The sequence below is a fragment of the Solea senegalensis genome, linkage group LG21, assembly GCF_019176455.1.
Source record: "Solea senegalensis isolate Sse05_10M linkage group LG21, IFAPA_SoseM_1, whole genome shotgun sequence".
Lineage (NCBI taxonomy): Eukaryota > Metazoa > Chordata > Actinopteri > Pleuronectiformes > Soleidae > Solea > Solea senegalensis.
Genome location: NC_058040.1, coordinates 18,225,098 through 18,252,401, shown reverse-complemented (window position 1 = coordinate 18,252,401; position 27,304 = coordinate 18,225,098). Strand labels below are relative to the sequence as shown.

The following is a 27,304-nucleotide window of genomic DNA, read 5'->3' as shown; positions in this document are numbered from 1 at the left end:
ATGAGTTTTTTCGGATTAGACGCTAAAGTTTTATGAGCCAATATCACTGCACGCGCTGGCAAGCATATTTTACACCGCATTTGGACGCCATTTCCTTTTTTCTCCCATGGTAAATAAATCATTTGTCCAGTTGTGGCCGAGGCTTCTCCTCCACCACAATTCTCTATGTCGTTTTCTCAATTTCTGAGTTCCTATCCGAACCCAAACCCTCTGCTGCGTGGTTCAGTGGGCGCGTTCATGTGATAACGACGTTAAGATTTCTCGTAACGTGTCATTGGCTTTGTGTTGCCAGGTAAAATGTAAGTTAAATGTAGCGAAATGATCGGTTATACTCGCAAAATTGTCCTTAATTACAGTCATTTGAGTCGATGTAATTTGTTACTTCCACCACTGCTGAAGACTACATTGTTTCCCCCAACGCACTTGGAAGGGAAGGATGAAGTAATGCATGTTACATCGTTGTCGGGTCACATGGGTAATCACATTTAAACGCTGGTGCAAACAGTCCCGTGTGCGTTTATCTCCGTGACACGGAAGCGACGCCTTCCTCAGAACAGTCGGCGCTCTGCGAGTCTTCCTCGCATTACTGCGCCTGTGAGTCAGCAGCAGCAGCAGCAGCGGTTGCCACCGGCGTGACCAGATCGAGTTTGACATACGCGGCGCTGACGTCTGACAGGCAGGCAAACACGGAGCAACATCAGGGGAAACATCAGGGGAGCGCTGGCACTGAACGTATCGTCAGGGGAGGAAAATCCAGCTCTGCCCATGACACACTTAGACGACACACACCGAAACCAAGAGCTCTACAGTTTCCATTGTGCCTCCAGTGAGCATCACGTTATCAATCCAAGCTATTTTCTTATAATTTCCTCTTATCCTCTTCTGTCACTCTATATCCATCCCTCCTCCCCCCGGTTACCCGTCCTCATCCTCACTTCCCTGACTTCGCTGCCCATCTTGTACCTCAAAGTCCTTTTGTCACAGTGAATTCAATGCAGCCTGAAAACTGTCAATCTCGGGATTCCTTTCAGCCTTTATGCCATTTTCCTCAACGTGGCGTTCAGCTCTTATCCTGTCAGCGCAACATTCAATTTAGCCCACATTCCATTATTCCAACATTGAATCCAGATCTTTTACCCCCCCCCCATCTTTCCTGTGTCATTTAGCTCATTTCCAATCCATCCAGGCTTTTATCTACAATTTCTACTCTCCGGGACGATTTCATTTCCAAAATGCCACTTTTCAAACAAACATTCTGGCCCTTTTATTCCGACAATAGAACATTTCCAGTGATTCTTTTGTAGTAACCCCCGATTCTAAGTGTGCACATCATGTTCTAGATTCCAAATACCTGGGATAAAAACACGGCTTCCTCTCTGAGCCAGACTTCACCTCATGTGCTTAACCAACCGGCACTGAGCCTCCGTTATTCCACAAGACAGGTGAACAAGGAACTGAGGGACAATTTGTAAAATATTCAAACGTCTAGCTGGTCTGCTCTGTCTGGTTTTATTTACCGTAGATATGCCTAACGTGAAACAATGGCCCATCGGTGATGTCTTATAAACACCTTATCCATGTTTCTACTTGCAGAAAATGATTATTTTGGACCATAATTAATAGGAATGCTTATTTTTGGACCTTTTCACAAATAAAATATATTCAAATCAATGTTTTTTGCCATGACGACACATAAAACAATTCAATTCGTGCTTCAGACTTGGTCATGCATGTGCAAAAGTCATGGAAAACAACCCCCTTACAGTTCATGCTACTGCAGCACTATTTTTTAAAAACCAGTCTACAAACTGGGTTCATCCCTCTAATATATTAAAAAGGCGATAAATAACCAGGCTTCTCTCTTGACTACACATATTTCCTGTATATGATCCAAAGCAGGATAAAACTGGGTTTCCAATCATCCTGACAGCACACACCCAACGTTCAACTCAAAGATTATTCATTGCCCCGCGCGGCCATTATTCCAGCGCTCCTTCCTCCCAGTGTTCATTCAGTGCGAGACCACATCTGCGAGGCCCGTCTCAATCTACAATCCCCCCTTCTTCTACCTCCTCCTCCTCCTCATCTCGCTTTTCATCCATCTGCCCACTTCCATTCTCCGTTATCCTTCCTCTATCGCAATCAACCCTGAAACAACAGCCATCCATCTCGGTGTCTCCACTGCCCTCACATCCTGTAGTGTGAGATCTCCAATTTATCTCTTGTCCCCTTGTTTAGCCATCAATTCTCGGGCTCTGCGCTCTTTTCCATCCTTTTCCTCTCTCTCTCTCTCTCTCTCTCTCTCCATTTTATCCATCTCCCATCTTTAGTCTTGCTGCGGCTGACAGAGCTGTAGGCCATCGCCAATTATCTCCGCTTAGGTTGTGTTGACGTCCAAGACGGTCACACAGAGTGTGTTTGGACGTCGGTGGACACAGTAAACGTCTGCGAAACGTATTACTTATTTAACACAACGGGGATAAACAACTGATGATGTATTTGTTTTCAAGATTTAGTGTGCGTCATAAGGTATGAAAGAGAAGGCTATAAAGAAAAGCCAAGAGCTGGATCCTTGATTGAGAAAGATGGACAGATCTTTAAAGTGAGGAAGGAGAGGGGAGTGGAGAGAAGGCGAGAGAGCGGGTGAGAGGCGTTGGCAAGATTGAAAGAGACAAGAGAGTGCTAATGTGGTTGGCAGCAATAAAAAAGAAAGTCAAGGAGCGAGAGAGAGAGAGAGAGAGAGATAGAGATGGATGGATGAGCCAGGGAAAGAGAGAGGGGAGGAAAAACAGCGGAGAAGATGCACGACGGGCAAGGATGGAGGATGGAGAAGGTGACGTATTGACGGAGACACAAAGCAAAAGGTCTGAGGCTGCAGGAAAAGAGGGAAAAGATGGCAGGAGCAGATAGAACGGAGGTGAGGAGAAACAAAGAGGTGTCCATAACGAGCTCTGTCCTACATCCACAAAAGGCTGCGTTAAATCATGCTCGACAAGGCTGGCACATGGAGACAATGCAGCCGTGGTCCAACACAGACTTCCACCGTCACACACAACCTCCACTTTGTTAGGTACACCTAATAAGTAAGTAGGTATTTCGAGCATTTCATCATTTCATAATGACATCGTTATCCAAAACCCCCCCCATGAAACGTCAAGTGAGAGTGAGAAAGGCCATTTTTTGGCACCACTAGGTAACCAAACAAGACACCAACCATGTATTTTTGTTACCGTGTTCACCGAGAGAGACACCCGAGCAACCAGCAGTGATGAACCGCGCCTTTAAGTGACTTTGAACGTGGCATGGTTTATGGCGCTAGACAATCTTGGCCGGAGTATTTCAAGAAAGTGCTGATCTACTGGGATTTTCATGCACAACAATCCCAAGGGGGTTTACGGAGAACGATTCCAAAGAAAGAGAACATTTCTGGAAAAAAATGCCAGAGGTCAGTGGAGAATAACCAGACAGTAACTTTCGTTATAACCACTCGCTATATTGTGTATATTACATTGTGCAAGTGTATATTAAAGTGCAATCTGAGCTGCAACACACCATTAGAACCATTAGAACATGGGCTATCAAACCAGAACCTGGTTTCGTGTTCCGTCTCCTTTAAACACTCGTTAAAAACACACGACATTCACAGAGAGGGCAAAATATATAATATACTACAAAGGGGAGAAGGAAAATAAATCAATGCATCCCAGGACAGATCCTCAAACCCAGGCTGGCAGATGTTCACAACTTCCACATCTGAAAGGAAACCTGAAAGCCTCCTTATATAAGAAGACGCCGAGAACATAACTCCTTGCAGTTTAGCGTCCAGGGACTCTTTCAACATCTCACAAACAAAAATTTGACACCTCACATTCCAAGGTGAGCGTCTGAAACACACATGAAAAACTTGATCGCTGAGGCGGAGACGCATATGGTTACAAAGCTGAGGGAGAGAGAGAGAGAGAGAGAGGAAACCCTGCCATGTTCCTCTCAGTAGGTGATTTCAAAGGGTGTAACTTTAAACAGACTCATCTGCATATGAAGCTGCTGGTAAAATAAAAATAAAAATAAGGGAAGAAATGACCCTGTAGCTTCATTAAATGCAAGGAACTATGCACCGACTCTAACAGCTCACTGCTCAATGTTGTTTACCTCATTTTCCTGCGCATACGACCATGATAACAGAAAAAAACTAAAATCAATCAACTTTACTGTGTTTTTATTCTAAACTGTTTACAAACCTATTTGCATATCACACAACTTCATCTTCCCCGCAATGGAAAACACTTTGAAAGTCATTAAAATGAAAATCAGTCAAACTTTGTCCTGCAGCGGAAAATGGGACATTGGGGTGCGTCCACTGCTTTCAGGACAGACAGTTATTACGGTGTCATATAATTCTGCCCTTTTTGAAAAACGGCACAAATGGCAAGGTACTTTTCAAGCTCTGCCTACATCAGAACTCATTAAAATCTAATAAAACCGTCTTAAATCTATTTTTGTTCAGTCTGTAAATGCTTTTTTCATGATTTAAAGAGTGAAAAAGGTCAGAAAATACCATAAATAAACGGCGTGCAATCAACTATGTGCAGTTAACTATACATTATCACCACAAAAGTTCTGCTCGTTCCCTCACTGTGTCATTTGTGGTGGCTTTTTTCTGCATGAAAGAGTCTGATAAGTTACAAAGACTAAAGTGAGCAGCAAAGCGAGTTCTCCACTTTGATGGAAAAATCTGTTATTGAAGTTCCCGAAACACCTCATTTGTATTCCTGGCTAAAACCTCAATAGGAGCAAGTAAAATGTCTGCTTCATTCAGGTTTTAGTAGACAAGACGATGAAACAATTTAAGAAATGACGACAAAATAAAACTGTGCAGCTCACAGCTCCGGTGTGTATGTATGTGTCTGTGTTTTTTAGCTCAAATGACTGAGTTCCATTTTTATTTTCAACATAAAACGTGGTACAAGAATTACCACAAACTGTTGCCGGAGTAGCTAGCAAGGACTTTTTCCACACGTACGCTAATTAGCTGTCTAACAACAAAGGAGCGAGTTAGTTAGCTGTGCTACTATTAGCATGCTAACACTAGCAACAACATTTGTGAAAGTGCGGCTACTTCCTGTTGAAATAAATTTCGGCAGTAATAGGAAGTATAGCCGCACTTTTGGACATGCGGGAAGCAAATCAGGCAGAAGTGCAGCTACTTCCTGTCTCAAACACATTTTTAAATAAAACAATATTATTATAGAATAAGGGTTTTCTTTTTTTGGTGAGTGGCAACCACAACTGTCAAAAAAAAACCAAATAGCAATAATAGGAAGTAATGGGGTAGTGACATAACCTGCTTAAGTATCATGATGCCATATTAGTTTAGCATGTTAGCATGCTAAAACTCGCAGTTTAGCACACTTTTTTTTTTACAGTTGAGGCTACAACTCTCATTTCACATTGCAGGAATTTAGATATATTAACATATTAGACAAATAAACATGATTTTAATGGAAGAAAATGAAATGTAAATACAGAATTATTCTTCTTTAGGCAGATTAACCCAAGTCAAATTATAGTTGTTGTTGCGATATTTCAAAGGTCAAATTCATTCATCGTGTAGCACTTTATCCTCCACATGAGGGGCGCCGGTGCCAATCCCAGCTGACGTTGAGACAAACAACCACTTAGTCTTAATCTGCATGTTTTTGGACAGTGGGAAGAAACCGGAGAACCCACTTCGAGAATATTTCTTGTGTGCGGACGGACTAATCAACAGACATCACAAACCAGGGAGTGTCAAGAAACTGGACAGAACAGAAGTGCACTCCTGAATATTTAGACTTCTGCAAACATTAACATTTCATGCTCTTGTCAGCCACAGAAGTGTAAGAGTCTGGGCTGAGTGTACAGTCTGCAGCAGTATGACTGCAGTCAGAGCAGCAGCCGACGGAAAACTGTTTCCTAATGATGTCCCCGCGGACACTTCATGTGTGATAAAGGAAGCCTAAATATGGTTTGTAGCATCGGTGGCAGGTTTATCGTTTGATTATAATGAAGTGACCATTGCTGAAAGTGACACTGCAGCTCTGAGAAAACACTGTTGGACTCGCTGCAGGCACCGTGTGACGAATCCAGTTGAAACACGCTCCTCGCATACACCGCTGTCAAACAACACCACTCCTCAAATACGTTAGATACGAGCTTTGTGGCCAAGGTACAATACGGTGTAATACATTTGCTGCATTAGTACTTAAGCCATGGCAAGAGGCATGTATAATAAAAACGCTGCAAAGCAACGACCCTGTAAAAAGTGTATTAAACGAGGGGTTGTTTTGTGTGATGGGGTGCAGTGAATTTTCTATTCACCGCGTACACAATCACACGAGACAGCCACTCGATTGGCGGCGCGTTGTGTGAGGAGATGAAACGCTCGGCGGCCATCACATAATGGCACACTTTCAATTTTCTGTACCAACTTCATGCTGCTACAATAAGCGCTCTTTGTTTTTGTTTTTTTTCTCCTTTTACTCTGAGAGTTCGCCATGCTACTCGCAGTAAACCTGAAAATTGAGTTATTTCAAAGCCAGAACAGAGGAATATTGGGTAGAGACAAAACAAGAGAGGCCCACGGTGCCTGTGCAAATGGCAGTTAAGGTCGGCGCTGGGAATGTTTGGGCTGGAATCGCAAGCAGAACAGCGGCTGTATGAGAGCAGCAAAGTGCTGCGGGGCTCAGGGGAATACCCTGCACTAAGCTGGGGAGACACACACACACACACACACACACACACACACAGTAAGAAACACTCAGATCCACGCACACACTCAAACACACAATACTAAAAACAAACATGAGCACAGATATAAAAATAAACACAGGATGAAGATGGAAAAACCGAAAGAGGAACGCAACAATTTGTGCTCAAAGACCTAAAATAAATAAAATGTGAACACTGGGCACTGATACGAAAAGTCAAAAGCAGCATTTACTCACAGTGGAAAAGTGAAATCGGTTCAACTCGACGGGAACTACTTCTCACCTTGACAGAATCCGCTGATTTCCTCAAACCCCGGCTGGCAGACACACTTCCCAATCGGCACCAGCCACTCGCCCTCTGTGCTGCAGTGCATCCTGGGAGGCTCATACAAAGGCAGGGAGTTATTGACGCAGTGGCCGACCACCTCCACCAGCTGCGAGGCCTCCGAGCCTGGGATGGTGTCGGGGAACTCGGCCAGACTCTTCACGAAAAAGGGGCAGCGTTTGTAGAAAACCCGCACGGAGACCAAGGCAATGCAGGCTCCCAAATCCTGAAACGCCAGGTAGAAGCCTTTCCGCGTCAAAGGGCCTAAATCGCGGACTTCCGTGTTGAGCTTCATGACGCGGTCCCCCAGGTCCAGCTCCGTGAAGCTCTCGTCGGCCGCAATGGTGTCAATTTTGATGTACCGGCTCTCCTTCATCGCCCGGTCCTCCTCCTCGGTCATGCCCGGCCCGTCTCTCATCTCGCCCTCCTCCATCTCGTCCTCGCCCCCGTCCGTTTCGTAGTAATACATGTTGAACGTCTCCTTGCAGGTTCCCACCCCGCCCGGCAGGCTGTTGCAGTCTCTGAGGGTGAACTTGAGCTCGATGAAGACCCGCTGCGCTCCCTCGGTCAGGATCCAGTTGGTGTGGAGCCAGTTGTTCTGGTTCTGCTCCATGACGCGGCACACTTGGTAGGTGTGGATGGGGGCGTAGTTCTCGTCGACCTCGCCGATCTCCTCCCACTGAGGCAGAGGGAAGAAGGAGATTAATGGCATTTTACCATTAACGCTGCTCAAATTTAGCTAGTTTTAACTTAAATAACCAATATAGAAAGAGAAGGTTCTAGTGGATATGAATGCAAAACAGAAGCAAATACACAACTTTCTATCCATATTTTTAACGTTGTTGTTGTTGTTGTTGATGTAAATACATTTTACAATGAACAAAGAAAATGGTTGAGAAATCCTTATAATACACCTGAATTAATTCATTAAGTAAGCTAGTTTTCTGCATATAAAGTCCTAACTTTTAGAATTTACCTCAATGGGTAATACCTTAGTTAAGTGTGTAAACCATAAGCTTTTGCACTTAGAAGTTAAATTTATCGTGTAAATAGTTTAGACTTGAACTAGTGGAGGTAAAATCCTAATAATAAAATAACTAGCAAATGCTAGATCACTATATATTAAGACAAATAACATTTTAATTGAAGGACATTGTTACTTTTAGACAAAATCAGTTGACAAGAATTAATATCTTGTGAAAACAACATGATAAAAATGTAATTTTTTTTGGCCAGTGTCAACATGGAGGTATATATGCACTAGTATATAACATATATATAAAAAAATCAACTTATACTTAATGCAATTCATTGTTCTGAGATTTACTCTGGTATTTTTGACAGTCTACTGCGACGACACAGACACAGGGAAACAAGGTGAGACGGAAGGAGGGAAGGAAGGTGTGTGACATGTTTAGCAAAAGTCTGCTGCCGGAATCAAAGTGTGGACACTGCTGTTATACAGGATGTGCTGTGACCGTTCGACCGGAACGCTCCTGTAATACATCTCTGAACGGCTTAACAGTAATGAGGTACGTGTATGTGTGTGCGGGTATAGATAGAAGAATAATCCTCATCTCTGCCTCCTCATTTACTCCCGACAGCAGACGGACGGGAAAATATGAGATAGTGCTAAGGGGTTTAGCCTAAGTGAAAACCAGTCGTGATGTCACCCAAAAAAAGAACCCCCAACTCCCATTAGCAAGCCTCCGAAATCGCAATTTGGCTGGTTGACGTTTTATGAGTGGAATTTCAAATGTGTCAAACCTGCAACCAGGCTCCTGTCGCTCTTTACCGTCCATTTTCCTCTAAAGTGGAACATATTACCAATTTTTACAGGACGTTCTACTGAAGAAGAACCAAAACGAGTTTACTGGCATTACACAGAAAATCAAGAGAGACGCAAACGGAACAGAACGTGAACGTCTTCTTTTAAAAAGTTCTCATCGTGTCAGGAAACGTCTTCACCCAACATGAAGCACCTACGGTGACTCTAAATGGTCGCAGTACACGCGTGAGGCCTGTACGTGGCGCTGCAACACCGAAAACAGTACACAATCACAGGAGGACAGGAAATAAAAGTTATCATGGAGCAAAGCAGGATGACGGCGACAACAACAAGGACGTATGACATCATTGTTTTTCCAAAGTGGTGTGCTGATCGTCTACACCACACACGTCCAAAGTCCGACCCGCAGCTTCAGTTTGATTTTATTATGTATTATTTATGACCAGGGAGGTCAGACTGGGACAGGGAAATCGGCCCGGCAGTGACAGACGGATGAATGCATTCACCCACTGCAAAACCGTAATAAAAGTCTGTGTATGTCATATACCTGTAAATATTACTTTATGGTACCATGTTGTCTGTTTTGTCCATTTGTGTTTTTTTAAATCCATTTTAAATGACTTTTACTGTCTTATCCCTTTATTGGGCAGTCATTAAAATACTTGGAAATTAAAAATCTCAATCCTAGAGTGTCATCGCAGGGCACCACGAGACTTATTTTCTTTACTTTTGTGACATTTTCAATATAAAATATTCACTTTTTATGTTTTATGTTACCGTGTATGGTTCCTTGCCAAAAAAATTCCCAAGCTGAGTTTCCCCTGAGTTGAGAAACAGCTTCCTTCTTTTCTTTGTTTCTTTGTTCCACCAGTGACACTTGGTCCTGTTAGCGTAACTGTTAGCAAAGATGGCGGACACTGTTTACATTCTGGGTATGAGGTCCCGCCTCCCCCTACGAGTTGGTCTAAAAAGTGTGGAATTAGCAGTGGGCACATAGCCTAAAAAAGAATGAAGATATTTCTCGACTCAGGGGAAACTGAGGTTTTTTTTCAAAAATACTAGCCCTATTCTACTTATATAACGCTAAATGCAAAGTATTCCTTTAAGAGACCATTGGCCCCTGGGAATCTTCTCATTATCAAATCTGGTTTAAATGAGTTTGGACACCCGTGGTCTACACGAAATGCTAGGGTGGCGTTTTGAGATTTTTCAGTTTCCCCACACATTCCAGGGCTTCCGAAAACACCAATTCCATGCGGATGAAATGGGATATGATAACGTCTCGACTCGTTTTCGTGTGGACAGGCCCTGAGCGGCTGTTCGACATCACCTCCTGGTTGGCGTCAGAACGGAGCCAAAAGACCGCGCCCGTGTCCATATACGGCGTATGATTTAGCCTAACTGCATTCATAGGTGTGTAATGTATCGTATAGCTTTACGTGTACGTGTGTGTGTGTGTGCGTACAGTATGGAAATGACTCTGTCATCATTCAAAGCTTGCGTGTATGTGAGCAGCTACATTTGTGTGTGTGTGTGTGTGTGTCAGACAGCAGCATTAATTCCCTCCGCAGGTCTCCTGGGACGTGGCTATTATCTGCATCACTAGCACTCTCCCATGGCTAATACAGGCGCTTCATCATGTCACCATAATATGGCCAGAGGGACCAGACTATGATCTGGTGTTATAGCTTAATAGCCCATATTAATCAATGCTGGCTGTGGTTGTTGTGTACCACCTTTCCGCCTTTGTCTTCTCCTTCTCTCTTTTCTCTTGTCTTGTTTACCATCTGTCTTCGTCCCTGCTTCAATCCATGTTCTGGTTTCTCTGTGTGTGTGTGTGTGTGTGTGTGTGTGTGTGAATAATCTGCGAAGTGACTGAGGCTGTCGATCGCTCATGCCGTTGTGTTCAATATACGTGGATTTAGGAGTGAAGGACATCTTTTTTTGAAAAGTCAAACCATTCTGAATGTCAACAGTTCTTTGAAGGGCGTTTGAGGTTTAAGACATGGCGTCAGAGTTACGGGTGATGAGGGGGAACCTCGTGCACAAAATGTAGTCATGTGTGGGACCAATTCCCCCTATCTCTCCCAGACACCGTCCCAGTGAGTCCCAGTGCAGACATTAAGCCTCTTACTGGTTAGATCACACAGATCTAGCAGCCTGCGCCGGGCTTTACACAGCTTAACACACATTTGCACACAGAGACACACATCAATCATTAGCGGTGGCCAAGCAGGGAGTTGAACAGATGACCCCCGCCGTTGTCTGGTTCTCGCTTCAAATCAAATGGGTTCTGAATGTGTGTGTGGATAACACAAAACACAAAACACTTTGTTGCTTCTGCAAGTCTCAGCCACTCTGCAGCTCCACTACATTAGCAGTGGGTTTGTTTTTTTTTTTTTTATTACTAATGGAAACGGCGCACACGCGAGCTATAGGCTAACGCTGTAAAGCGGAGTCGTCAAACAATGATTTAACACGAGCCATTAGTTTCAGGATAAATACAGTGAACACAAAGAGCTCAGACACACACACACACACTTCCATTAAAAAGGTGAGCGTCGGGGCTCAAACTCTCGTTTTCCATTAAATTACATCCACACCTGCTTTATGTGCTGTATTTAAAATAGGTCTGTATTAAATACTGCGTTTTTAACACAGACCAACCTTTGCATACACTATTATAGCTACAGTGCATTTTCTGGGAGGTGCGTGCTTCTCCTGGGAGGTTTTTTTTTAGGTGGGCCAGGTCTTCAGAGGTGGAACACAGAGGGGCACGATAACAGCTCGAGGTCAGGACCCCCGCTGCAGAAACAAATACACTCGGACGGATCTTTTACGATTCTGTAATGTCATTTCTTATTCCTTCTTAAGTGTGATCTTGTAATCCGCACACAACCTCCTCACTTCATCCCCAAATTACAGTTCAGCAACAATGTGGTAATAGGGGTATTGAATTTATGGTAATAACATCTTATTACAGCCCGGTATTAGTGTCGGACTAACAAGGTAATGAAGTCAAATTAAACACAAACAGCTTGATGATCAATTTTCAAGCCTGATTTGTGGTTATTGCACAAAAATGACCATGTTTCCAGGTAACCACGACTTTATCTGTCATTGTTGTTCCTTTAACCATGTTTCCTATTTCACTGTTTTTACCTTGTGAGTGTCTTGAGAGAGTTGTATTTCATTGTTTTGCACTTTATTGTTGCATCTATCCATCTATGGACAGTGTAACCTTGAAAACAAAGACGCGTGTGTGTGTATGCTTATAATATCACAGTACTACCATTGTTATTAACCAAGCTATTACCTGACCTCGCACGAAATAAAGAGAGAAAAACCACTATACTTCCTCTTTATTGCGACTGATAGACTATTACTATGTTATTACTGAACTGTGATGTAGAGGTGGCTGTTTCCAGTGTTTAATGGAAGCAATTAGAATTTGCCCCCAGAGAAGCTGCTGACAGCAAAGACTATTATTATTATTATTATTATTATTATTATTATTATTATTATTACTGAGTAACAACAGAATCACTTCCAACAACCAAGGCTGCTCGCTTTCCCAAAAGCATTCATACAATCGTGAATCCAGATCTGTATGACCACCAAACCTCCACAGAACATTTTTATTTAAAACCATACTTTACTTTTTTGAGTTTAATGATCCCAAACAGACAAAAACCCCGCCCCCCCCAAAAAAAAACACCACCACCACCACAACAACGTCCTTGCAGGAGGTAATAGTTAATTTCTCTTGGGATATTTTTAAAATTCGTCTTCCGGGGGATTTTTTAATCTCACCGACAAATCCTGTGGACTGAACACTGCCGACACACTCTCTTTGTTTTCCTTTTAATATCTGCTTTAATGATTCTTTATAGTGACCATTAATAGGTTTTCATAGTCATTTCTGAGCGTCTCGCGGATGTCTCGGCCTCCATTTTACTTCTGCATCGCCTCGTCTCAACCTCCTGCCCCTCTCTGTTGGAACCCTTCCTTCAGGCATACATCTCGCCCCTCATTAGAGTGTGTGTGTGTGTGTGTGTGTGTGTGTGTGTGTGTGGTTTGTTGACTGCTCCGTGTGTGGGTGAGCTCACGTGTCGCCGTGTCACATCCGTCAGCAGAACCCCCGTGGCTCCGCTGAGTGCCCTCCTGGCTCTAAGTCCATAAAGCTGACTGCAACTTATCATTACCCCGCCCGACCGACCCCCATCCCCACCGATCCAGATTCCCACCGACTATACCATAATAGATCTGCACTCTCCTTCCTTTCCCTTATAGTCTCCGTCAACCCCCCCCCCACACACTTCTCTTTCCCTATTTCTGTCTCAAACATCCCACTTTTCATGCCTCATCCCCCCTGCCTTTCCATTTCAGCCACGTCTGTCATCATTTTCCCTCCATGTGTCCTCTATTCTTCCTTCAATTATCCAATCTTACGTCTAACCCAGAAACACCGCTCGGCTCGGCCACTCAACCCCCACCCCCTTCTCTTCAACTTCTCATCTTCCTCCTTGTCCCCGATTTCTGCTGATGTTCCGTTTCGTCTTTTTTTTCCCTCCTGTCACGGCTCTAAATGAATCTCTCGCCCGTTTCTCTTATCTGCCTCGTCTCCTCTGTCCCTTGTACCCGTCCTCGTCCGTGTTCTCTCTTTATTGCATAATGTGCCGAGAGAAAGAAGAAGGAAGGCGTTGAGCAGCATCACAACACGACACAAGGGGGGAAAAAACAAAAAACTACTTAATCTGCTGTCGTTCTTCGTTAGGGGACGGGGGGACGGGGGGGACAGTTTAGGGCCCTGACACAAGTGTTGGCCGTCACTGAGCATCTGTTGTGTTCTGTGTGCATTTATATTGAATGTATATGTTCCATAAAATGGAATATCAGTTAACATTTTATTATATTTTCTTACATATTAAGAGTTGTCTAGTATCTGTCTAGTATCTGTCCACTTACTGAGGAGAGTAGCAGATCATTTAGGCCGGAAACAATTACTCAATTATCAAATGAATCAACTATTTTGATAACTGAGTCTTTCTTTTAAAGATTTAAAACAGGTTTTCTGATTTTTCGGCTTATTCAATCTGCCTAGTTTTCGGTTTCTTTGCTCCATATGACACAGAAGTCATTCGCACGGAATAAAGATATTGGAGAACATCATCAATTCCAAGTTTTCCAAACACCGATCAACATTTCCTGACGTGTTATGAGCCAAACGACAACCCACAGATCGATGGATCAAGAAAACAATCATTAGTTGCAGGTCTGAAATGTGTCTAATTTCATATATTTTGTACCAGAAGATGAACTAACTCTTGAACAACACTATTTCTGTCTTTTTTTAAAATTTCATCACGCTCAAAGATGCCGGAGATCTTCCACCTGATGTCTTCCACCTGATGTCATTTGATCAGCAGGAGACCCAAGTACACAGCCATGTTCCTTCCTGCTCCCAGTGCAGCGAGTAAAGGAAGTAAACGATGTCGTATTAGATGACAAACGGTTGACGGACAAATAGCTCCGGTGGGACGAGGAACAAAAGATATAGATAGATGGTCTTTAATCTCGTGTCCCTGTCTTTGTCCAACGCGACATTTAGGATACAAGCCTAAAAAACCTAAAGCTACATTTTTTAAAAATCCGGGTCTAATAATTAAGCACAAATAAAACCCTGGAATCTATGCTGCATAGTTTTTTCATATTATTTAACATTGCTGAGTTACTTTCTAATAATATATCCATTCGTAACTCTGCTTTGTTTGTTTTCTGGTTGCATTTTAACATTTTTTTATTCCTTAATCTCTATATAGCTGTGGTGTATGTCCTTACAATTAACACCTTTTCAAAATAATATTTCACATTTTATTCTAATGTGTTCTTCTGTCTTTTATAAAGCTGTTCTTTCTTCATTAATATTTTATCATTTTCTTTACATTTGTCTCATGTCTCCAATTTCTCATATTTCAAGAGTTGTAAAGTGTTCATCCATCCATCTATCCATCATCCATCCATCCATCCATGCTGTTTTCTGAAAGTGGGAACAACGTCCAACGTTCTCTCTTCAAGAGTTTGTCCATTCGTCTCCATCCAAATCCTTCATCAGCCTCCTTTAACGTCCACAGAGTGACACGAGGACATTAAGACGCCATTCATCTCCTTTTTAAAATGGGAGGAGACAGAGAACTCACTGTCCAGTACAGAGGTCAGGGGGACGCTTGGTTACGTCTCTGTAACGCGGTGTTCTCCCTTTACAGCGGCTCTATAATAATTCTGTCCACCTCTGTCTCACATCACGTGTGTGTGTCCACACTGTTTAAGAAGCCAATCATACATGTAACAGTGTTCGCGTTAAGGTACTTTATAGAATTCTTAAAGCCCTTAAAGGCTCACCCCTCCTCTGCATCTTAAGACACATGTTTGGATCATCGGCGTCATATGGGAAGCTTTGAAAGTGGAAAGCGCACAGAAGCGAGGAGAAGACGGCGAGATAGAGAAAAGACAGGCACATGACAAGAAAATGGGGACGCAGAGTCAAAGTGACGTTTTGGTGGGTGGACAAGGAAAGAAGAAAGTAGAGGAAAAAAAGGAAGGGGAAGCAATGATGTGGATTCAAGGAGACGAAAAAGGAGGACAAAGTCTGCAACTGAGCCTGTGCTGCAGATTATAATCTTGAATATGATGTAGAGATTAGGCCCTTTCATTATCGATGAATCCGTCAATCGCTTCCTCAACGAATCCATTCGTTGAAATCGATGATAAAATGAAGAACTCTGACAATTTCTGATGTTTGTTTTGTTCTATAAAGCTGAAAAATCAGAGGACTTGCTTTAAATATTAAGCAAAAACACTCAAACTGATTAATTGATTAATCAAAAGCGATGAATCGATGCGGCCCTGAAGGGAACACACATGCATGTGTATATTTTGGTCTGATTGCTCCGTCAAGTCAGTGTCTGACAAGTTGATTAAGAAAAAAAAAAAACCCGACACGAGTTATATTTCAATCAGCGGAATAAAAGCCGCAACGCGATAATAAGATCCTTACATTGTCTCATTCGCTTGTTAATTTTCTCTCCCCTCCGTCTACCGCTCCGAATGCAATTATTTATGCAGGTGCATTGTCGCAGCCACGCGCCATAATCACATCTTCATTAATATGATTGCGCGTATGGATGCTTTTGTCAGCACTATCTCACCCATCTACGATGAGCCACAGAGTGTGTGTGTGTGTGTGATTTGAATACACAGGAGCTGAGAAAAGCACTAAGGTCAGCACTATCGGTCCCGGCCGTGTAAAGCTGCATATTTGCCAGTGGGAGCCGTGCGACTGTCAGGTTTTTATATTAGGATCAAATGGGAGGCACAAATTAATTCTTGTTAAAAGCCACCACTGCAATTCCAGTCGCTTTCTGCGGAGACTGGACAGGAGACGTCCGTCTTAATGTCCCTGAAACAACTTCACTGGCTCCCCCATATGTGTCCGCAATTCAGAATCCTTCTTTTTAACACTCAAAGACCTCAATAACCGAGCTGCAACTAACGATTATTTTCATCATCGATTAATCTGTCATAAAATGTTAGAAAACCTTAAAACCAAACCAGGAAATGACGACGTTCTTTGTTATCCAGAGCAAAGAAATGAAGAAGATATTCACATTTAGGAAGCTTAAACAATCACAAATCTTGTTCTAATCATGGAAAAGGCTTCAAACCGATGAATCGATTATCAAAATAGTTGTCGATCAATTCAGTAATCGATGAATAATGGATTCATTTGATTAAAGTGCCTTTCTTTCCCACATCTGGAGTCAAATAACATAATATGAGATGAGTGCATGTAGCCGTCACAGGTGGGTCTAGAACCCGGGACTAAAACTGAAGCTTCGGGCCGTGTAACATCTCACAGAGGGCCGCGATTGGCCCGTGGGCCGTAGTTTGGACACCTACTGGTGTAGGTGATTGCGATACCTGTGTGTGTCCAACTCTCGCAGTAAATACAGTTAGAAGGCAGAATTATTCACACTCGTTAAGTATTTAGGTATATGACAGAAAGACAAAATGGACGCTAGCTGCTATAAAGTTGCTAAATATTCACAAACTTAAACAAACAGACATTATTTCCGATGGTTCCCCATGGCTCGGTTCATTCTGTCTCCGTTTCTGTTCCTAGATGTGTAACGTTTACGACGTCTTCTTCTTCTTCTTCTTGCGTTCTTCGGTGTAACGTTACAGCGCCACTTACAGTGCTAGCATAAGAACTTACAGCGCTTTGAGCCCCCGTAAAGACGGCAGCGTTTCAGGGGGGGTTGGGGGTTCCGTGTGGACGGAGCTATTCTCTGCCGTCTTCACGGGAACTCAAAACGCTGTAATCTGTACGGGGGAACCTTTTGAAAAACGGCTGGACGTGGCCTTGGACTCATTTCTAAACTAGCATCTACTGTGTTGAAGTTGTCCGTTTGATGGATCTTCTTATACATGATATAAAGTGACCTTGCAAATAAAATGTATCCTTATTATTGTTATGATGATGAGTCCAGGTGGTACTTTTTTCACTGTAAAAAGTCGATCAAATAAACATTTCCCGACTCTAATTATCATGTCATCCTCTAATTAGCCGTCATCCTGGGAATACTTAAGGATGGAAATCCGACTGCTGGCGTGAGACTAATATATTCACTCTCTTATTCATGAATTCAATTTACCCAGCCGATAATGAAGTCGGAGTTTCTGAAAATGAAATGACCTTTAACCTTGATAAAAAACAAATGAAGTACCTGCACTTCAAAGTGAAAACGGGGCGAAGCTAAAGGTGTCTTCCGAATCCATGCGATGAAAGCGAGTTACTGCGACTTGAACCCTTGAACCCAGGACTTTATACTTCATTATTCCCTTTGATTGCTAAGGAATTGTGGCACGGATTGAGTGTTTTAATATTTATCATTTCAAAGAGATTTGTTTTACTCTGTGTTGTTGTGTTTTCATATATCATTGTGAGCTTTAAAGGTGCAACAAATAAGAAGTACAGAATAACACAATTTAGATAAGGGTCTGTGTAGCATATTGAAGCTAAATATGCAAACAAAGAAGAATTCCATCCTTTCTGGTCGGGCTACAACTAACAATACATTTTTATAATCTATGACTCCGCTTCGTCAATACTCGATCGTTCCATAAAATGTCGGAAAATTGAAAGTTGTTGATCTGCGTTCCCCAAAACCTTGAAATTAAGATGTACTCCAATATCTGGTCTTACCCACAGACCGAAATGATTTGAATTATTTAAAAATGATTGAATGATGAAATAAAAAGTCAAAGTAGCTGGAGGTTCAATCCATTCATATTCAAACAATGATCGCAGGCCTACTTTTAAGAGCCACAGTGTCATATAGTCGGTCGTCTCACCATTTACAGGACACTAAAGCTGTGTTTCCATCACGGTACGGGTTTGTGTTTCGACTTAGAACATTATACCTTTACTTGGTAGGCGGAGTGTGGGCCGCGTCAGCAAAATATGTGGCGTTAAGTCGATGTCGCACTGGCTAACTGTCAAAGGTCATGACCTTTACTCTGGTGCCCCAAGGGAAGTATGGCCAAAAAAATGGAATGGTAGGAGCTGGTGGTTTTGGTGGCTCAATGGAAACATGGCTTAATGCTTACATACTGGAAATGTAAGTAATGAGAACAGTCAACAACAACAACGACAACATTATCATAATCGATAACTAACTTACCCCATTCTTTGGGTACGCCACCCATCCGAGGTCGACCATCACAGCGCGAGAATCCAACAGGTTCACTGTTGGAAGTCAAAAACATAAAGCAAAGAATTATTCAAAGTCAGAAAAAACAACCTGAAAAAAGCACCAAAATGTCTAAAAATGTGAAAGCGTTTCCCAAACTTGTTTTCAAATGCCTTGTTCATGCCGTCCACAAGCCATAATGACTCAGGTTTAATGATTTCTTTGTCAAATGGAGCAAAGAAACCAGACGCTGAAAAGTCAGAAAGTCAAAAAATCTCTAAAACATCGACGCAGCCCTAGTGATCACCCTAAAATCCAGCCTTTAATAGATAGAACCACGTGCTTTGGTAGAAATATAGCAGTAGTAGTATACGACTACTACCATTCAACCCCGCAAAAATTAACTTTGTCAAGTAAGAAAAGAAAAAGTAATGTTAATTAGTCGTGTGGGAATAATCAGGGGAAATATTTAACTGACAGCTGCCGTCGATGCATGGAAGACACAGCTGCTGCTGAAGAGAATCCACTCATCCACAGCTCCGAGAGGGGAGATTATTATCTTACCGACATCCTTAATCACACTATTCCTGATTAGCGGCCATTATCAGCAACACACGATTATTAACAGACTTTTTATTCTTCACTTCTGCCACAAATCAAAACACACCCATCAACGCAGGTGGATGTTTTTCTCCAGAGCTCCTCCAGTGGAAACTTTAGAGGAGCACGGCGAGCAACAGGGAGGCTGCTGCTCCGTCTTTGAGCCTATAATTATTGATTATCAATTATCTGTTGTGTGCACACAGGCCGCAAAGTGCCTGTCGGGGGAATTTCTGGGTCGCAGTTGTCACCTGGAAACCACCGCGCCCTAACAAGAAGTTGTTGTTTTGTTTGTTTTCCTCCCCCTCGGCCATGAGGCCGAATGAGGCTTTCAACTGGAAACTAAAAATCCCTCTCCCTCTGCTTCCAAGATGAAAGCTGTCATCGGCAATTACACGACCGCGGCACCCTTCGAGAAGACATTTCATGTTGTGCAGCGCTGTGACAACATCGTCATTCGCCCTGCGGTGTGCTCTCCGACAGAAAAAAGGCACGAAACCTCTTGTTGAGAGACATTTTAAGAGAAAAGCAGCGAGCACAGGTTAATGCTGCAACCGCACCGGTTAACGGTAAGAGAAGAACATGAGGCTGATGTTGTGTGCTGCTCCTGCAGCGTCGACGTGAGGCTCAGCTCTTAGCTCAATACTGTACCATAATACTGGTGACCATATTGCTTTATACGTTGTACTGCAGCAGGTTTAAAACGCCCATGTTTGCCACAGGACATGCCCGGTCATAAAACTGCATATCAGTGCCGTTGATAACGTTCCCCCCCTCAAACAATAACAGAGAAAGTCCAACTGACGGCTTTTATTGCCAAGTAATGAACGCAAACATGAGGAGGCGGACGTCAACGTGTTCAACTGAATGAAGCCAAGTAAATGTCTCAAAGTCTCGGTTAGACCTTGTGCAGTTTCACTCATCTTGTGCTTTTTAAATGAAGACACACTTTAAATTCAACTTTTACTTAAATCAAATTTCACAATGCGCAGATGAGTTTAGAGGCCGTGTCTGAATGTGAGCTTGAGCTCATTGCAATAAAGGGTACTTCAAGGCGACGCCGTGAAAGAGAATATGGAGACGGGTGAAAGGGAGACACAGAGTCTGGTCCGTCTGTCTGTCTGTCTGTCTGTCTGTCCTGCAGCAAACTTTAGTTTCATGTTACAAAAGCTGAGATACGAAGTCAAAATTATGAGATAAACAGTTATAATTATGAGATAAACAGTTATAATTATGAGATAAAAAGTCATAATTATGAGATTTAAAGTCAAAATTATGAGATTAAAAAGTCATAATTATGAGATAAAAAGTAAAAATGATGAGATAAGAAGTGCCCATGTGCCTCAATGGCAGTGTTTTCAATGGTCCCTTCATCCATCATCTCGCTGGCCTAACCATGCTCACAGTATGCAATCCTAAATGAGGTAACTAGAGGTGACTTTAGTTAGATCGGACATAATCGCAACAGATTTCATTTGTTGTGAAGCCATATTTGAAATAGTCCTCAATATACCTGCAATCCATATCTGTGTCAGTATCCCCACACCACATATGAGCTGCTACTGAACTGCTGACTTTTTATCTCATAATTATGACTTTTTATCTCATAATTATGACTTCATCTCATAGTTTTGACTTTTTATCTCATAATTATGACTTTTTATCTCATAATTATGACTTTATCTCATAGTTTTGACTTTTTATCTCATAATTATGACTTTTATCTCATAGTTTTGACTTTTTATCTCATAATTATGACTTCTTATCTCATAGTTTTGACTTTTTATCTCATAATTATGACTTTTTATCTCATAGTTTTGACTTTTTATCTCATAATTATGACTTCTTATCTCATAATTTTTTTTTCCTGGCGGAAATGGGCTTTCATAGGTTCCTGCCCAAAACATTCAATCCACTTCTTTGGATAGTTTGCCTTTATTTGCAGAACACACAACACTTCACTGTGACCCCTTTGGTTGATAACACGCACAACAGCCAACAATTTTATGAATAAACAGCTTGTCTTCTTCAGTAGAACTAGGTTGGTCTACATTCCAGTTACAACCTACAACCACAAGAGAACCATGTTGTCTGGTCTAACTGAGTTCAGTAACTTCTCATTACAGCTTCACTTCCTCTAACTCTCCTCCAATTTATGTTGGACAGTTGTTTTAACTGTTGACGGGACGTAATCAATCAACATCTACAGTATCTACCTACTATGGTCTGCCTAGCAACTCAATATTGACATCCAAAAGAAAATCAATAGCATTGTTGTTTATCCTTTCTATTGTTTTAGTTATTTTATCATGTCATAAAATCATTTTTAAACACACTCAGCAGATACTTTATGAGCTACACCTGTGTGGACAAGGCAACCTGAAACTGAGCCATTAGAAATGGGATTTAAGAGAATTATAAAAGACACAATGTCATGGTTGCTGGCGAGCTGATCTGAGCATTTTAGTATTTCATAGAAAAAAGGAAAAATACCCAGTGAGCTGCAATTCTCTGGACAGAAAACGCAGAGCAGATGCCAGAGGTCAGAAGAAAATTGCCCGACTGATTTGAATAAGCAAGTAGTCGACAGCAACTCGCATCAGATAATCACTTGTAACTATGCCGAAATATGCAGAAGACCCACAACGCGTTGAACCTTAACCCTCTTAAGACCATCATGGTAATCAGCCCGGCCTGGATTTATTTTGATTTCATGGCTGTAGAAAAATGTCCAATGTGTGAGTGTTGTGCCCCCTTTTTCCCAAGATAACTTCAACTTTGGGAATTACGGTACTGAGGAGCTGAGAAGTCCTGAGGGCTACCGTAATGACAAGAATAAAGGCGAAAGGCTCTATTTCTTTGCTTTCTGGTGGTTTTTTTGGGAATTTTCTTGATATCGACAAAAGGTCTAGGAGTTGTGGTAATGAGAAGTACTCATGCCAAATGGCAACAGAGAGGTGAAACTAAATGGACTACAGCTGCTGAAGATCACACTGGGTGACCTGTGTACCTAATAAAGTGGCCAGTAAGTGTACATGCAAATGACAGGCATGTTATTTTTCTAACTCCCCATGAACAAGAGCAGGAATGGGGGGTTTTAACTGAAAGATGGGGATTGACTATGTGTATAAATGTTTGACCAGTCACTAAATATTCTAGATCCATGGTTCTCCACCTGTGGTGCGTGTAGCACCAGTGGTACGCGACTTTCAGCTCTTCAATCAAAAATACACTTCTAGTGTATAAACCAGGATATGATGTGAGAGAGCAAATGATCTTATTGAGAAAAGTCTGTAGCTGACTTAGCTCAGTCTATTTACACCACGTTGGTGATAATGGCGTTACTTCAACAGCTCCATATTTTCTCAGGTGGTTCTCAGTGTAAAAAGTTAGACAACCACCGCTCTAGAGGCTAAAAATATTCAAGTGTTTCTCGCTATTTGTAGCCGCCAACAACGAGCGACACCCTTTCAACTCTTTCAACATTTACACCGACACTAATAAGTCATCCAGAAGACTGTAATGCCATAAATATTAAACCAGCTGCTGAGGACAATCTTTCCCAGTCACGTGTTCCGTGATGAGCCACGTTATCATGGAACATCTGATCCTGACAGACGCTGGCACCGTGTCAACCACAGGACGGACGGATGGAGGTGTGAGCGCCGAGCAGAACAAAACGTGGAGTGAGAGCCAGCTCAGTAACGGAGACACACTTTGTCTGCAACACCTGCCGACACACACACACACACACCCACACACACAATCACGCAGCTATTTTTGTTAGGACGCTGCAGCAAACTTAAATTCACTGTACACAGCCCACCTTTAAAAGATGAATAAAAATGAAAAAACCTCAGGAGGAGGCGAGTTTGTTCTCCGAGACAAGCGGCCCTGACAAGGTCAGTGTCTTTATGGGGATGAGGTCCCTGTAAGGGGACTAAAAAGCATCTCACACACACACACACACTTACACAGGCAGCCGTCATACTGTCTCCACCGCTCTACAGAGAATAATAAAAGATGTCCTTCGGAGGTGATTAGACAACTAATTAGGCCATAAAGAAGAGATAAGTGAAGCTGAACTAGATCATAAGGGATATGTTACCTCTCTCACATTGTGAGGATCAAACCGCTGTGCGCGGCGCAGCTCAGCTGTGACAGTGATCTATAGAGCTTATTATTAAAAGTCATCGCTGAATGAGCGGAGTGATTTAAAAGTTTGGTACTGACACTACTTCAAGGATACTCAAAGTACTTAATAATGATAATTCTGAGTGGATTGTCAGCCAAAAACATTGGAGATTATTTTATCTGGGCGGCAAAAGGCTGACGTGGTATGACGTTATAGATCCAATTCATGATTTTACAATTTTAGAGGGTTTTAACAAACAAAACAAAAACACATGTTCGCATCTGAAGAGCAACACTTGCGAAGGGAGCGGCGTCGAACATTAAAGAAGTGCATTGTGGGTGTGGGAATAGCATCAGAAGTTGACATTAAGTTGAAGTTGACACACACAACTTAACATTTAGCTCATAAAACAAAGCTCAAGGTTGTTCTCCCCTTTAGCAGCATTAGCAACTCTTGCTACGCCGTTAGCCGTGACAGATGCAGCTCTGCTAACCTCTGCTAGCCACCACTAGCACCAAAGTATCAGACCCGCCAACCGTCAAACAGTAAAGCAAAGGGGTGGGAATCACCAAGATACGATATTATTACAGTATTTAAGTCACGATACGATACTTGTATTTGCAAAATGCGCTAACAGCGCTAGCAAGAGTGAGCACTTGGTAGAGGTGGGAATCACAGGATACCACATGATGCGATACATGGACCACAATGCCAATAATATTGTGATACAGCGATTCTATGATAATCAATGTATCGTAAGACAATCATATAGCGACAGAAAAGTTAAAAGTGCAGAACTCCTCTGTTTATTCACAACATAGAGAACAAAGTGCATAAAGTCGCCGTGTTGAATGTGGATGGAGCATCTCTTAATGTAGCTTTCTCTCTGCAATTATCCCGCGGTAAACTCTTCGGTGGGTAAAAATCTTTATTTTTACCCACCGCTATTCAAGCGATGTGCATGAGCGAGTTCAGCATAATTCCCATATGGATATCGCACTTATAATTTTGACTATTTTTGTGATTAATTAGCTACACTCCACACAATCTTGTCCAAGACTGTATCTGCAATTCGTACAATAAAACCAGTGTAATATCATTGCTTTCTCATCACATTTCTCTCTCTTTTTTTTCCCTCCAGGCTTTCCTCCCCCTGTGTCTGTGCCTTATGATGTTTGATTGTGGCATTTACATGCCAGCGAGGATCACTCCAGGCTTAATGGTCTGACTCCTTGCTCTCACACCGACACACACACACACAGGCAAGATAAACACGCACTTCTGCCCCACCACCATTTACTGTCATTTACCACAATTTGCCATCCTCATTTCATCAACACCATTACCAGCGAAAGAAAAATAACCCCAAAGTGGTTGTTTTCTTTTTTTAAAACTAACCAACTAGGCTCACACACCTTCAGATCACACGCATTAGTCTGACGGCGTCGTTAATGGACGGATGGACGGATAATAGAACACAATAAAAAAAAAAAAAACAGAAGGGAGGCATCTGTCTCCGCATCGAGATTCTACCAAATTGATACATTTAAATAAGAATGGATTGGCTTGAAGAGACGGCATTAATCAAGCTGCACGGTGTGTGTGTGTGTGTGTGTGTGTGTGTGTGCGTGCTTTTATTCAAAATCATTCATCAGTGGCGGAGATCCACTGAAGGAAAACTGTCCCTTCCTGATAAGAAGAGAAATGTTAATATAATAAGTCACTGGGATCAGGACTTTTCTCCATTTCACCTACACACACACACACACACACACACCGTGCCCTCTTCAATTAGTCACTGATCAGGAAACAAGTTGGCGTGTAGCTGCAAATTGAATTAATCTTAATTTAATTTAAGGTGAACCTCGGCTTTAAAAAGAGAGAGAGACTTGAGTCGGCCTGATTGGACGAGGACAGAAATTGAAACGGGCCAGTGGCCAGCTTCCCCCAAAAGATTCCTTTTTTACGGGCCTGAAAGTGGTTTAATCTTACTTTTTTTTTTCAATTACAATAAATTAGCCCAGTGACAGAATAGCAGCTCCATTAATTATGGGATGCTTCTCCATTCCAATTATGCATGCAGTGGTATGATTAGCCAGCGTAACATAAATATGAGCCAGATTTATGTCCAACATTTGTGCTGAGACATGAGTGGCTGCTTCCAACAAACCACTCTGAGGAGTGAAGAAGAAGAAGTTGGCTTTTGGAATAAAGAGAGGACTTTTAAGAAGAAGAAGAAGAAGAAGACACATGGCTTGATGTGACAATGTGCTGGAAAACAAAAGCCGTGATGAATGAAGATATGAAAAGACGACAAACACCACACTGTGTCAGAGATCAAATCACGTTTGAAAAGTTCCCTCTTTGTCGTTCTTTAGTCGCGAGTAAAAACAAAGAGCATTCCGCTTCCCATTCAGAGGACTGAACAAAGCTCGAGTGAGTCAAACGTAGCATTTCACATACAATAAAAGTGAAATCTTGACTTATTTTTTGGCAACTTCAGCAGGAGGACCCGGGAATAATGTGATCCAGGTGACACTGAGTAACCCACGCACTCGTGTTGAACTTCAAACCGCTTTCTGTCGCCTAAAGGAAGCCATGAAACGCCACAGGACACATGAATGTGTACGGGCCACACATTGGGGAACGACCTTTATTTTTCTATCTGAATCTAAACTTTGACCAAATAAATCTGCCATGTGGAGAATGAGCAGGTTGATGAATGTTCACCCCCGGCTTTCCCCGGTTAGTGCTGTCTCAGTAACAGCACAAACAATGGCATTCATGTCCAGCTATTAAAATGCTGCACAGTCTGCAGACAATAGCGTGGGAACAATCATTTTTGACTCACACAAAAAAAAATCACTTAAGCATCCTTCATTGTGGTTAAGAGTAAAAACAACTTCACACATCTGCTTTAAGGGGAGGAAAAGGGATATGTTTCACAATTATTAACAAGAGAATGTTATTATAAACTATTTTAATTAGTATTTTTTTAAAGAAAATGAAGAAAAATACAGAAGCACTGATGTCGCGTTCTTACTGTAGAGGTGAAAAAAACTATAAGGTCAATTAAAACTCTTGTTTTAAAAGCATTTTTCTTAGCAAGTCATCAAATAACGCGTTGTGTTCAAAGGTGGTTGAATATATCGGATTTTACAGTTTTTTTAAAAACACATAATCACTGGTAACCTGGAGGACACACAGCTGTCATCACTGTTTTCTTGGCTCAGATTAATTTTTATATGCGACTTGCTTCTCTGTGAGCTGTAACCACACACACACACACACACACACACACACTGACAATTAAATTCCCCCCCGCCCCCACGTCGCGTGCCAAAGGCTTTTACCTTCATTCGCGGGGATGCTCCGCGCTCCCAGCAACGCCACACTCCAAACCCACGTCCACGCCACGAGCCGAGCGCCGCCACAACTCCACAGACTGCGAGACGGCATGACGCGTCCCGGAGAGACCGACAACCACAACCGCGAGCACGACTGGTTTCGCCTAAACAAGTGCACTTTCATTCAGCGCGAAGCGACGGGAGAAACCGTGAAGATAAACCATTTGCGTTGCCGTTCTCGTGCTGTGCTGTGCTCGTGCTCTACTGTGCTGTGCTGTGCTGTGCGTCCTCGCGCAGAGACGAGAGCTCGTGTGAGAGGCTGAGGGCGCAGGAAGGTACTGAGGAGCAGCGAGCGCTCCGGGTTTGGGGGGGGGGGCGGTGTCAGCGCACCGTGGGGGGCGGAGTGCAGCGGAACAGCCTCTCCAATCACAGCGCGTCCACAGGTGAACCCCACCATCACTGCTGGACTCACGGAGTCCACACGATCAGCACCTTTGAGTGACCACGTTAGAGTCACGCGACATTGTGTCGTTAACTATGACAGTTTAAATATAAGCTGCTTAAGGTGAATAAAAACACAGGGGGCGTGTCTTGTGTGGAAACCTTCACG

General features: G+C 42.5%; 1 protein-coding gene across 1 annotated transcript in view; it reads right to left on the bottom strand.

The window, feature by feature from the left end:
- Positions 1–27,013, bottom strand: part of LOC122758257 (ephrin type-A receptor 5) — an 83,040-nt gene extending 56,027 nt beyond the window's left edge. Inside the window, exons 1-3 of the mRNA XM_044012283.1 lie at positions 26,701–27,013; positions 18,604–18,668; positions 7,030–7,750 (exon numbers count right to left, since the gene is read on the bottom strand). Coding sequence (XP_043868218.1) covers positions 7,030–7,750; positions 18,604–18,668; positions 26,701–26,878 — 964 coding nt within the window. The 5' untranslated portion in view covers positions 26,879–27,013. The remainder of the gene's footprint in view (positions 1–7,029; positions 7,751–18,603; positions 18,669–26,700) is intronic.
- Between the last annotated feature and the right edge of the window lie 291 nt (positions 27,014–27,304).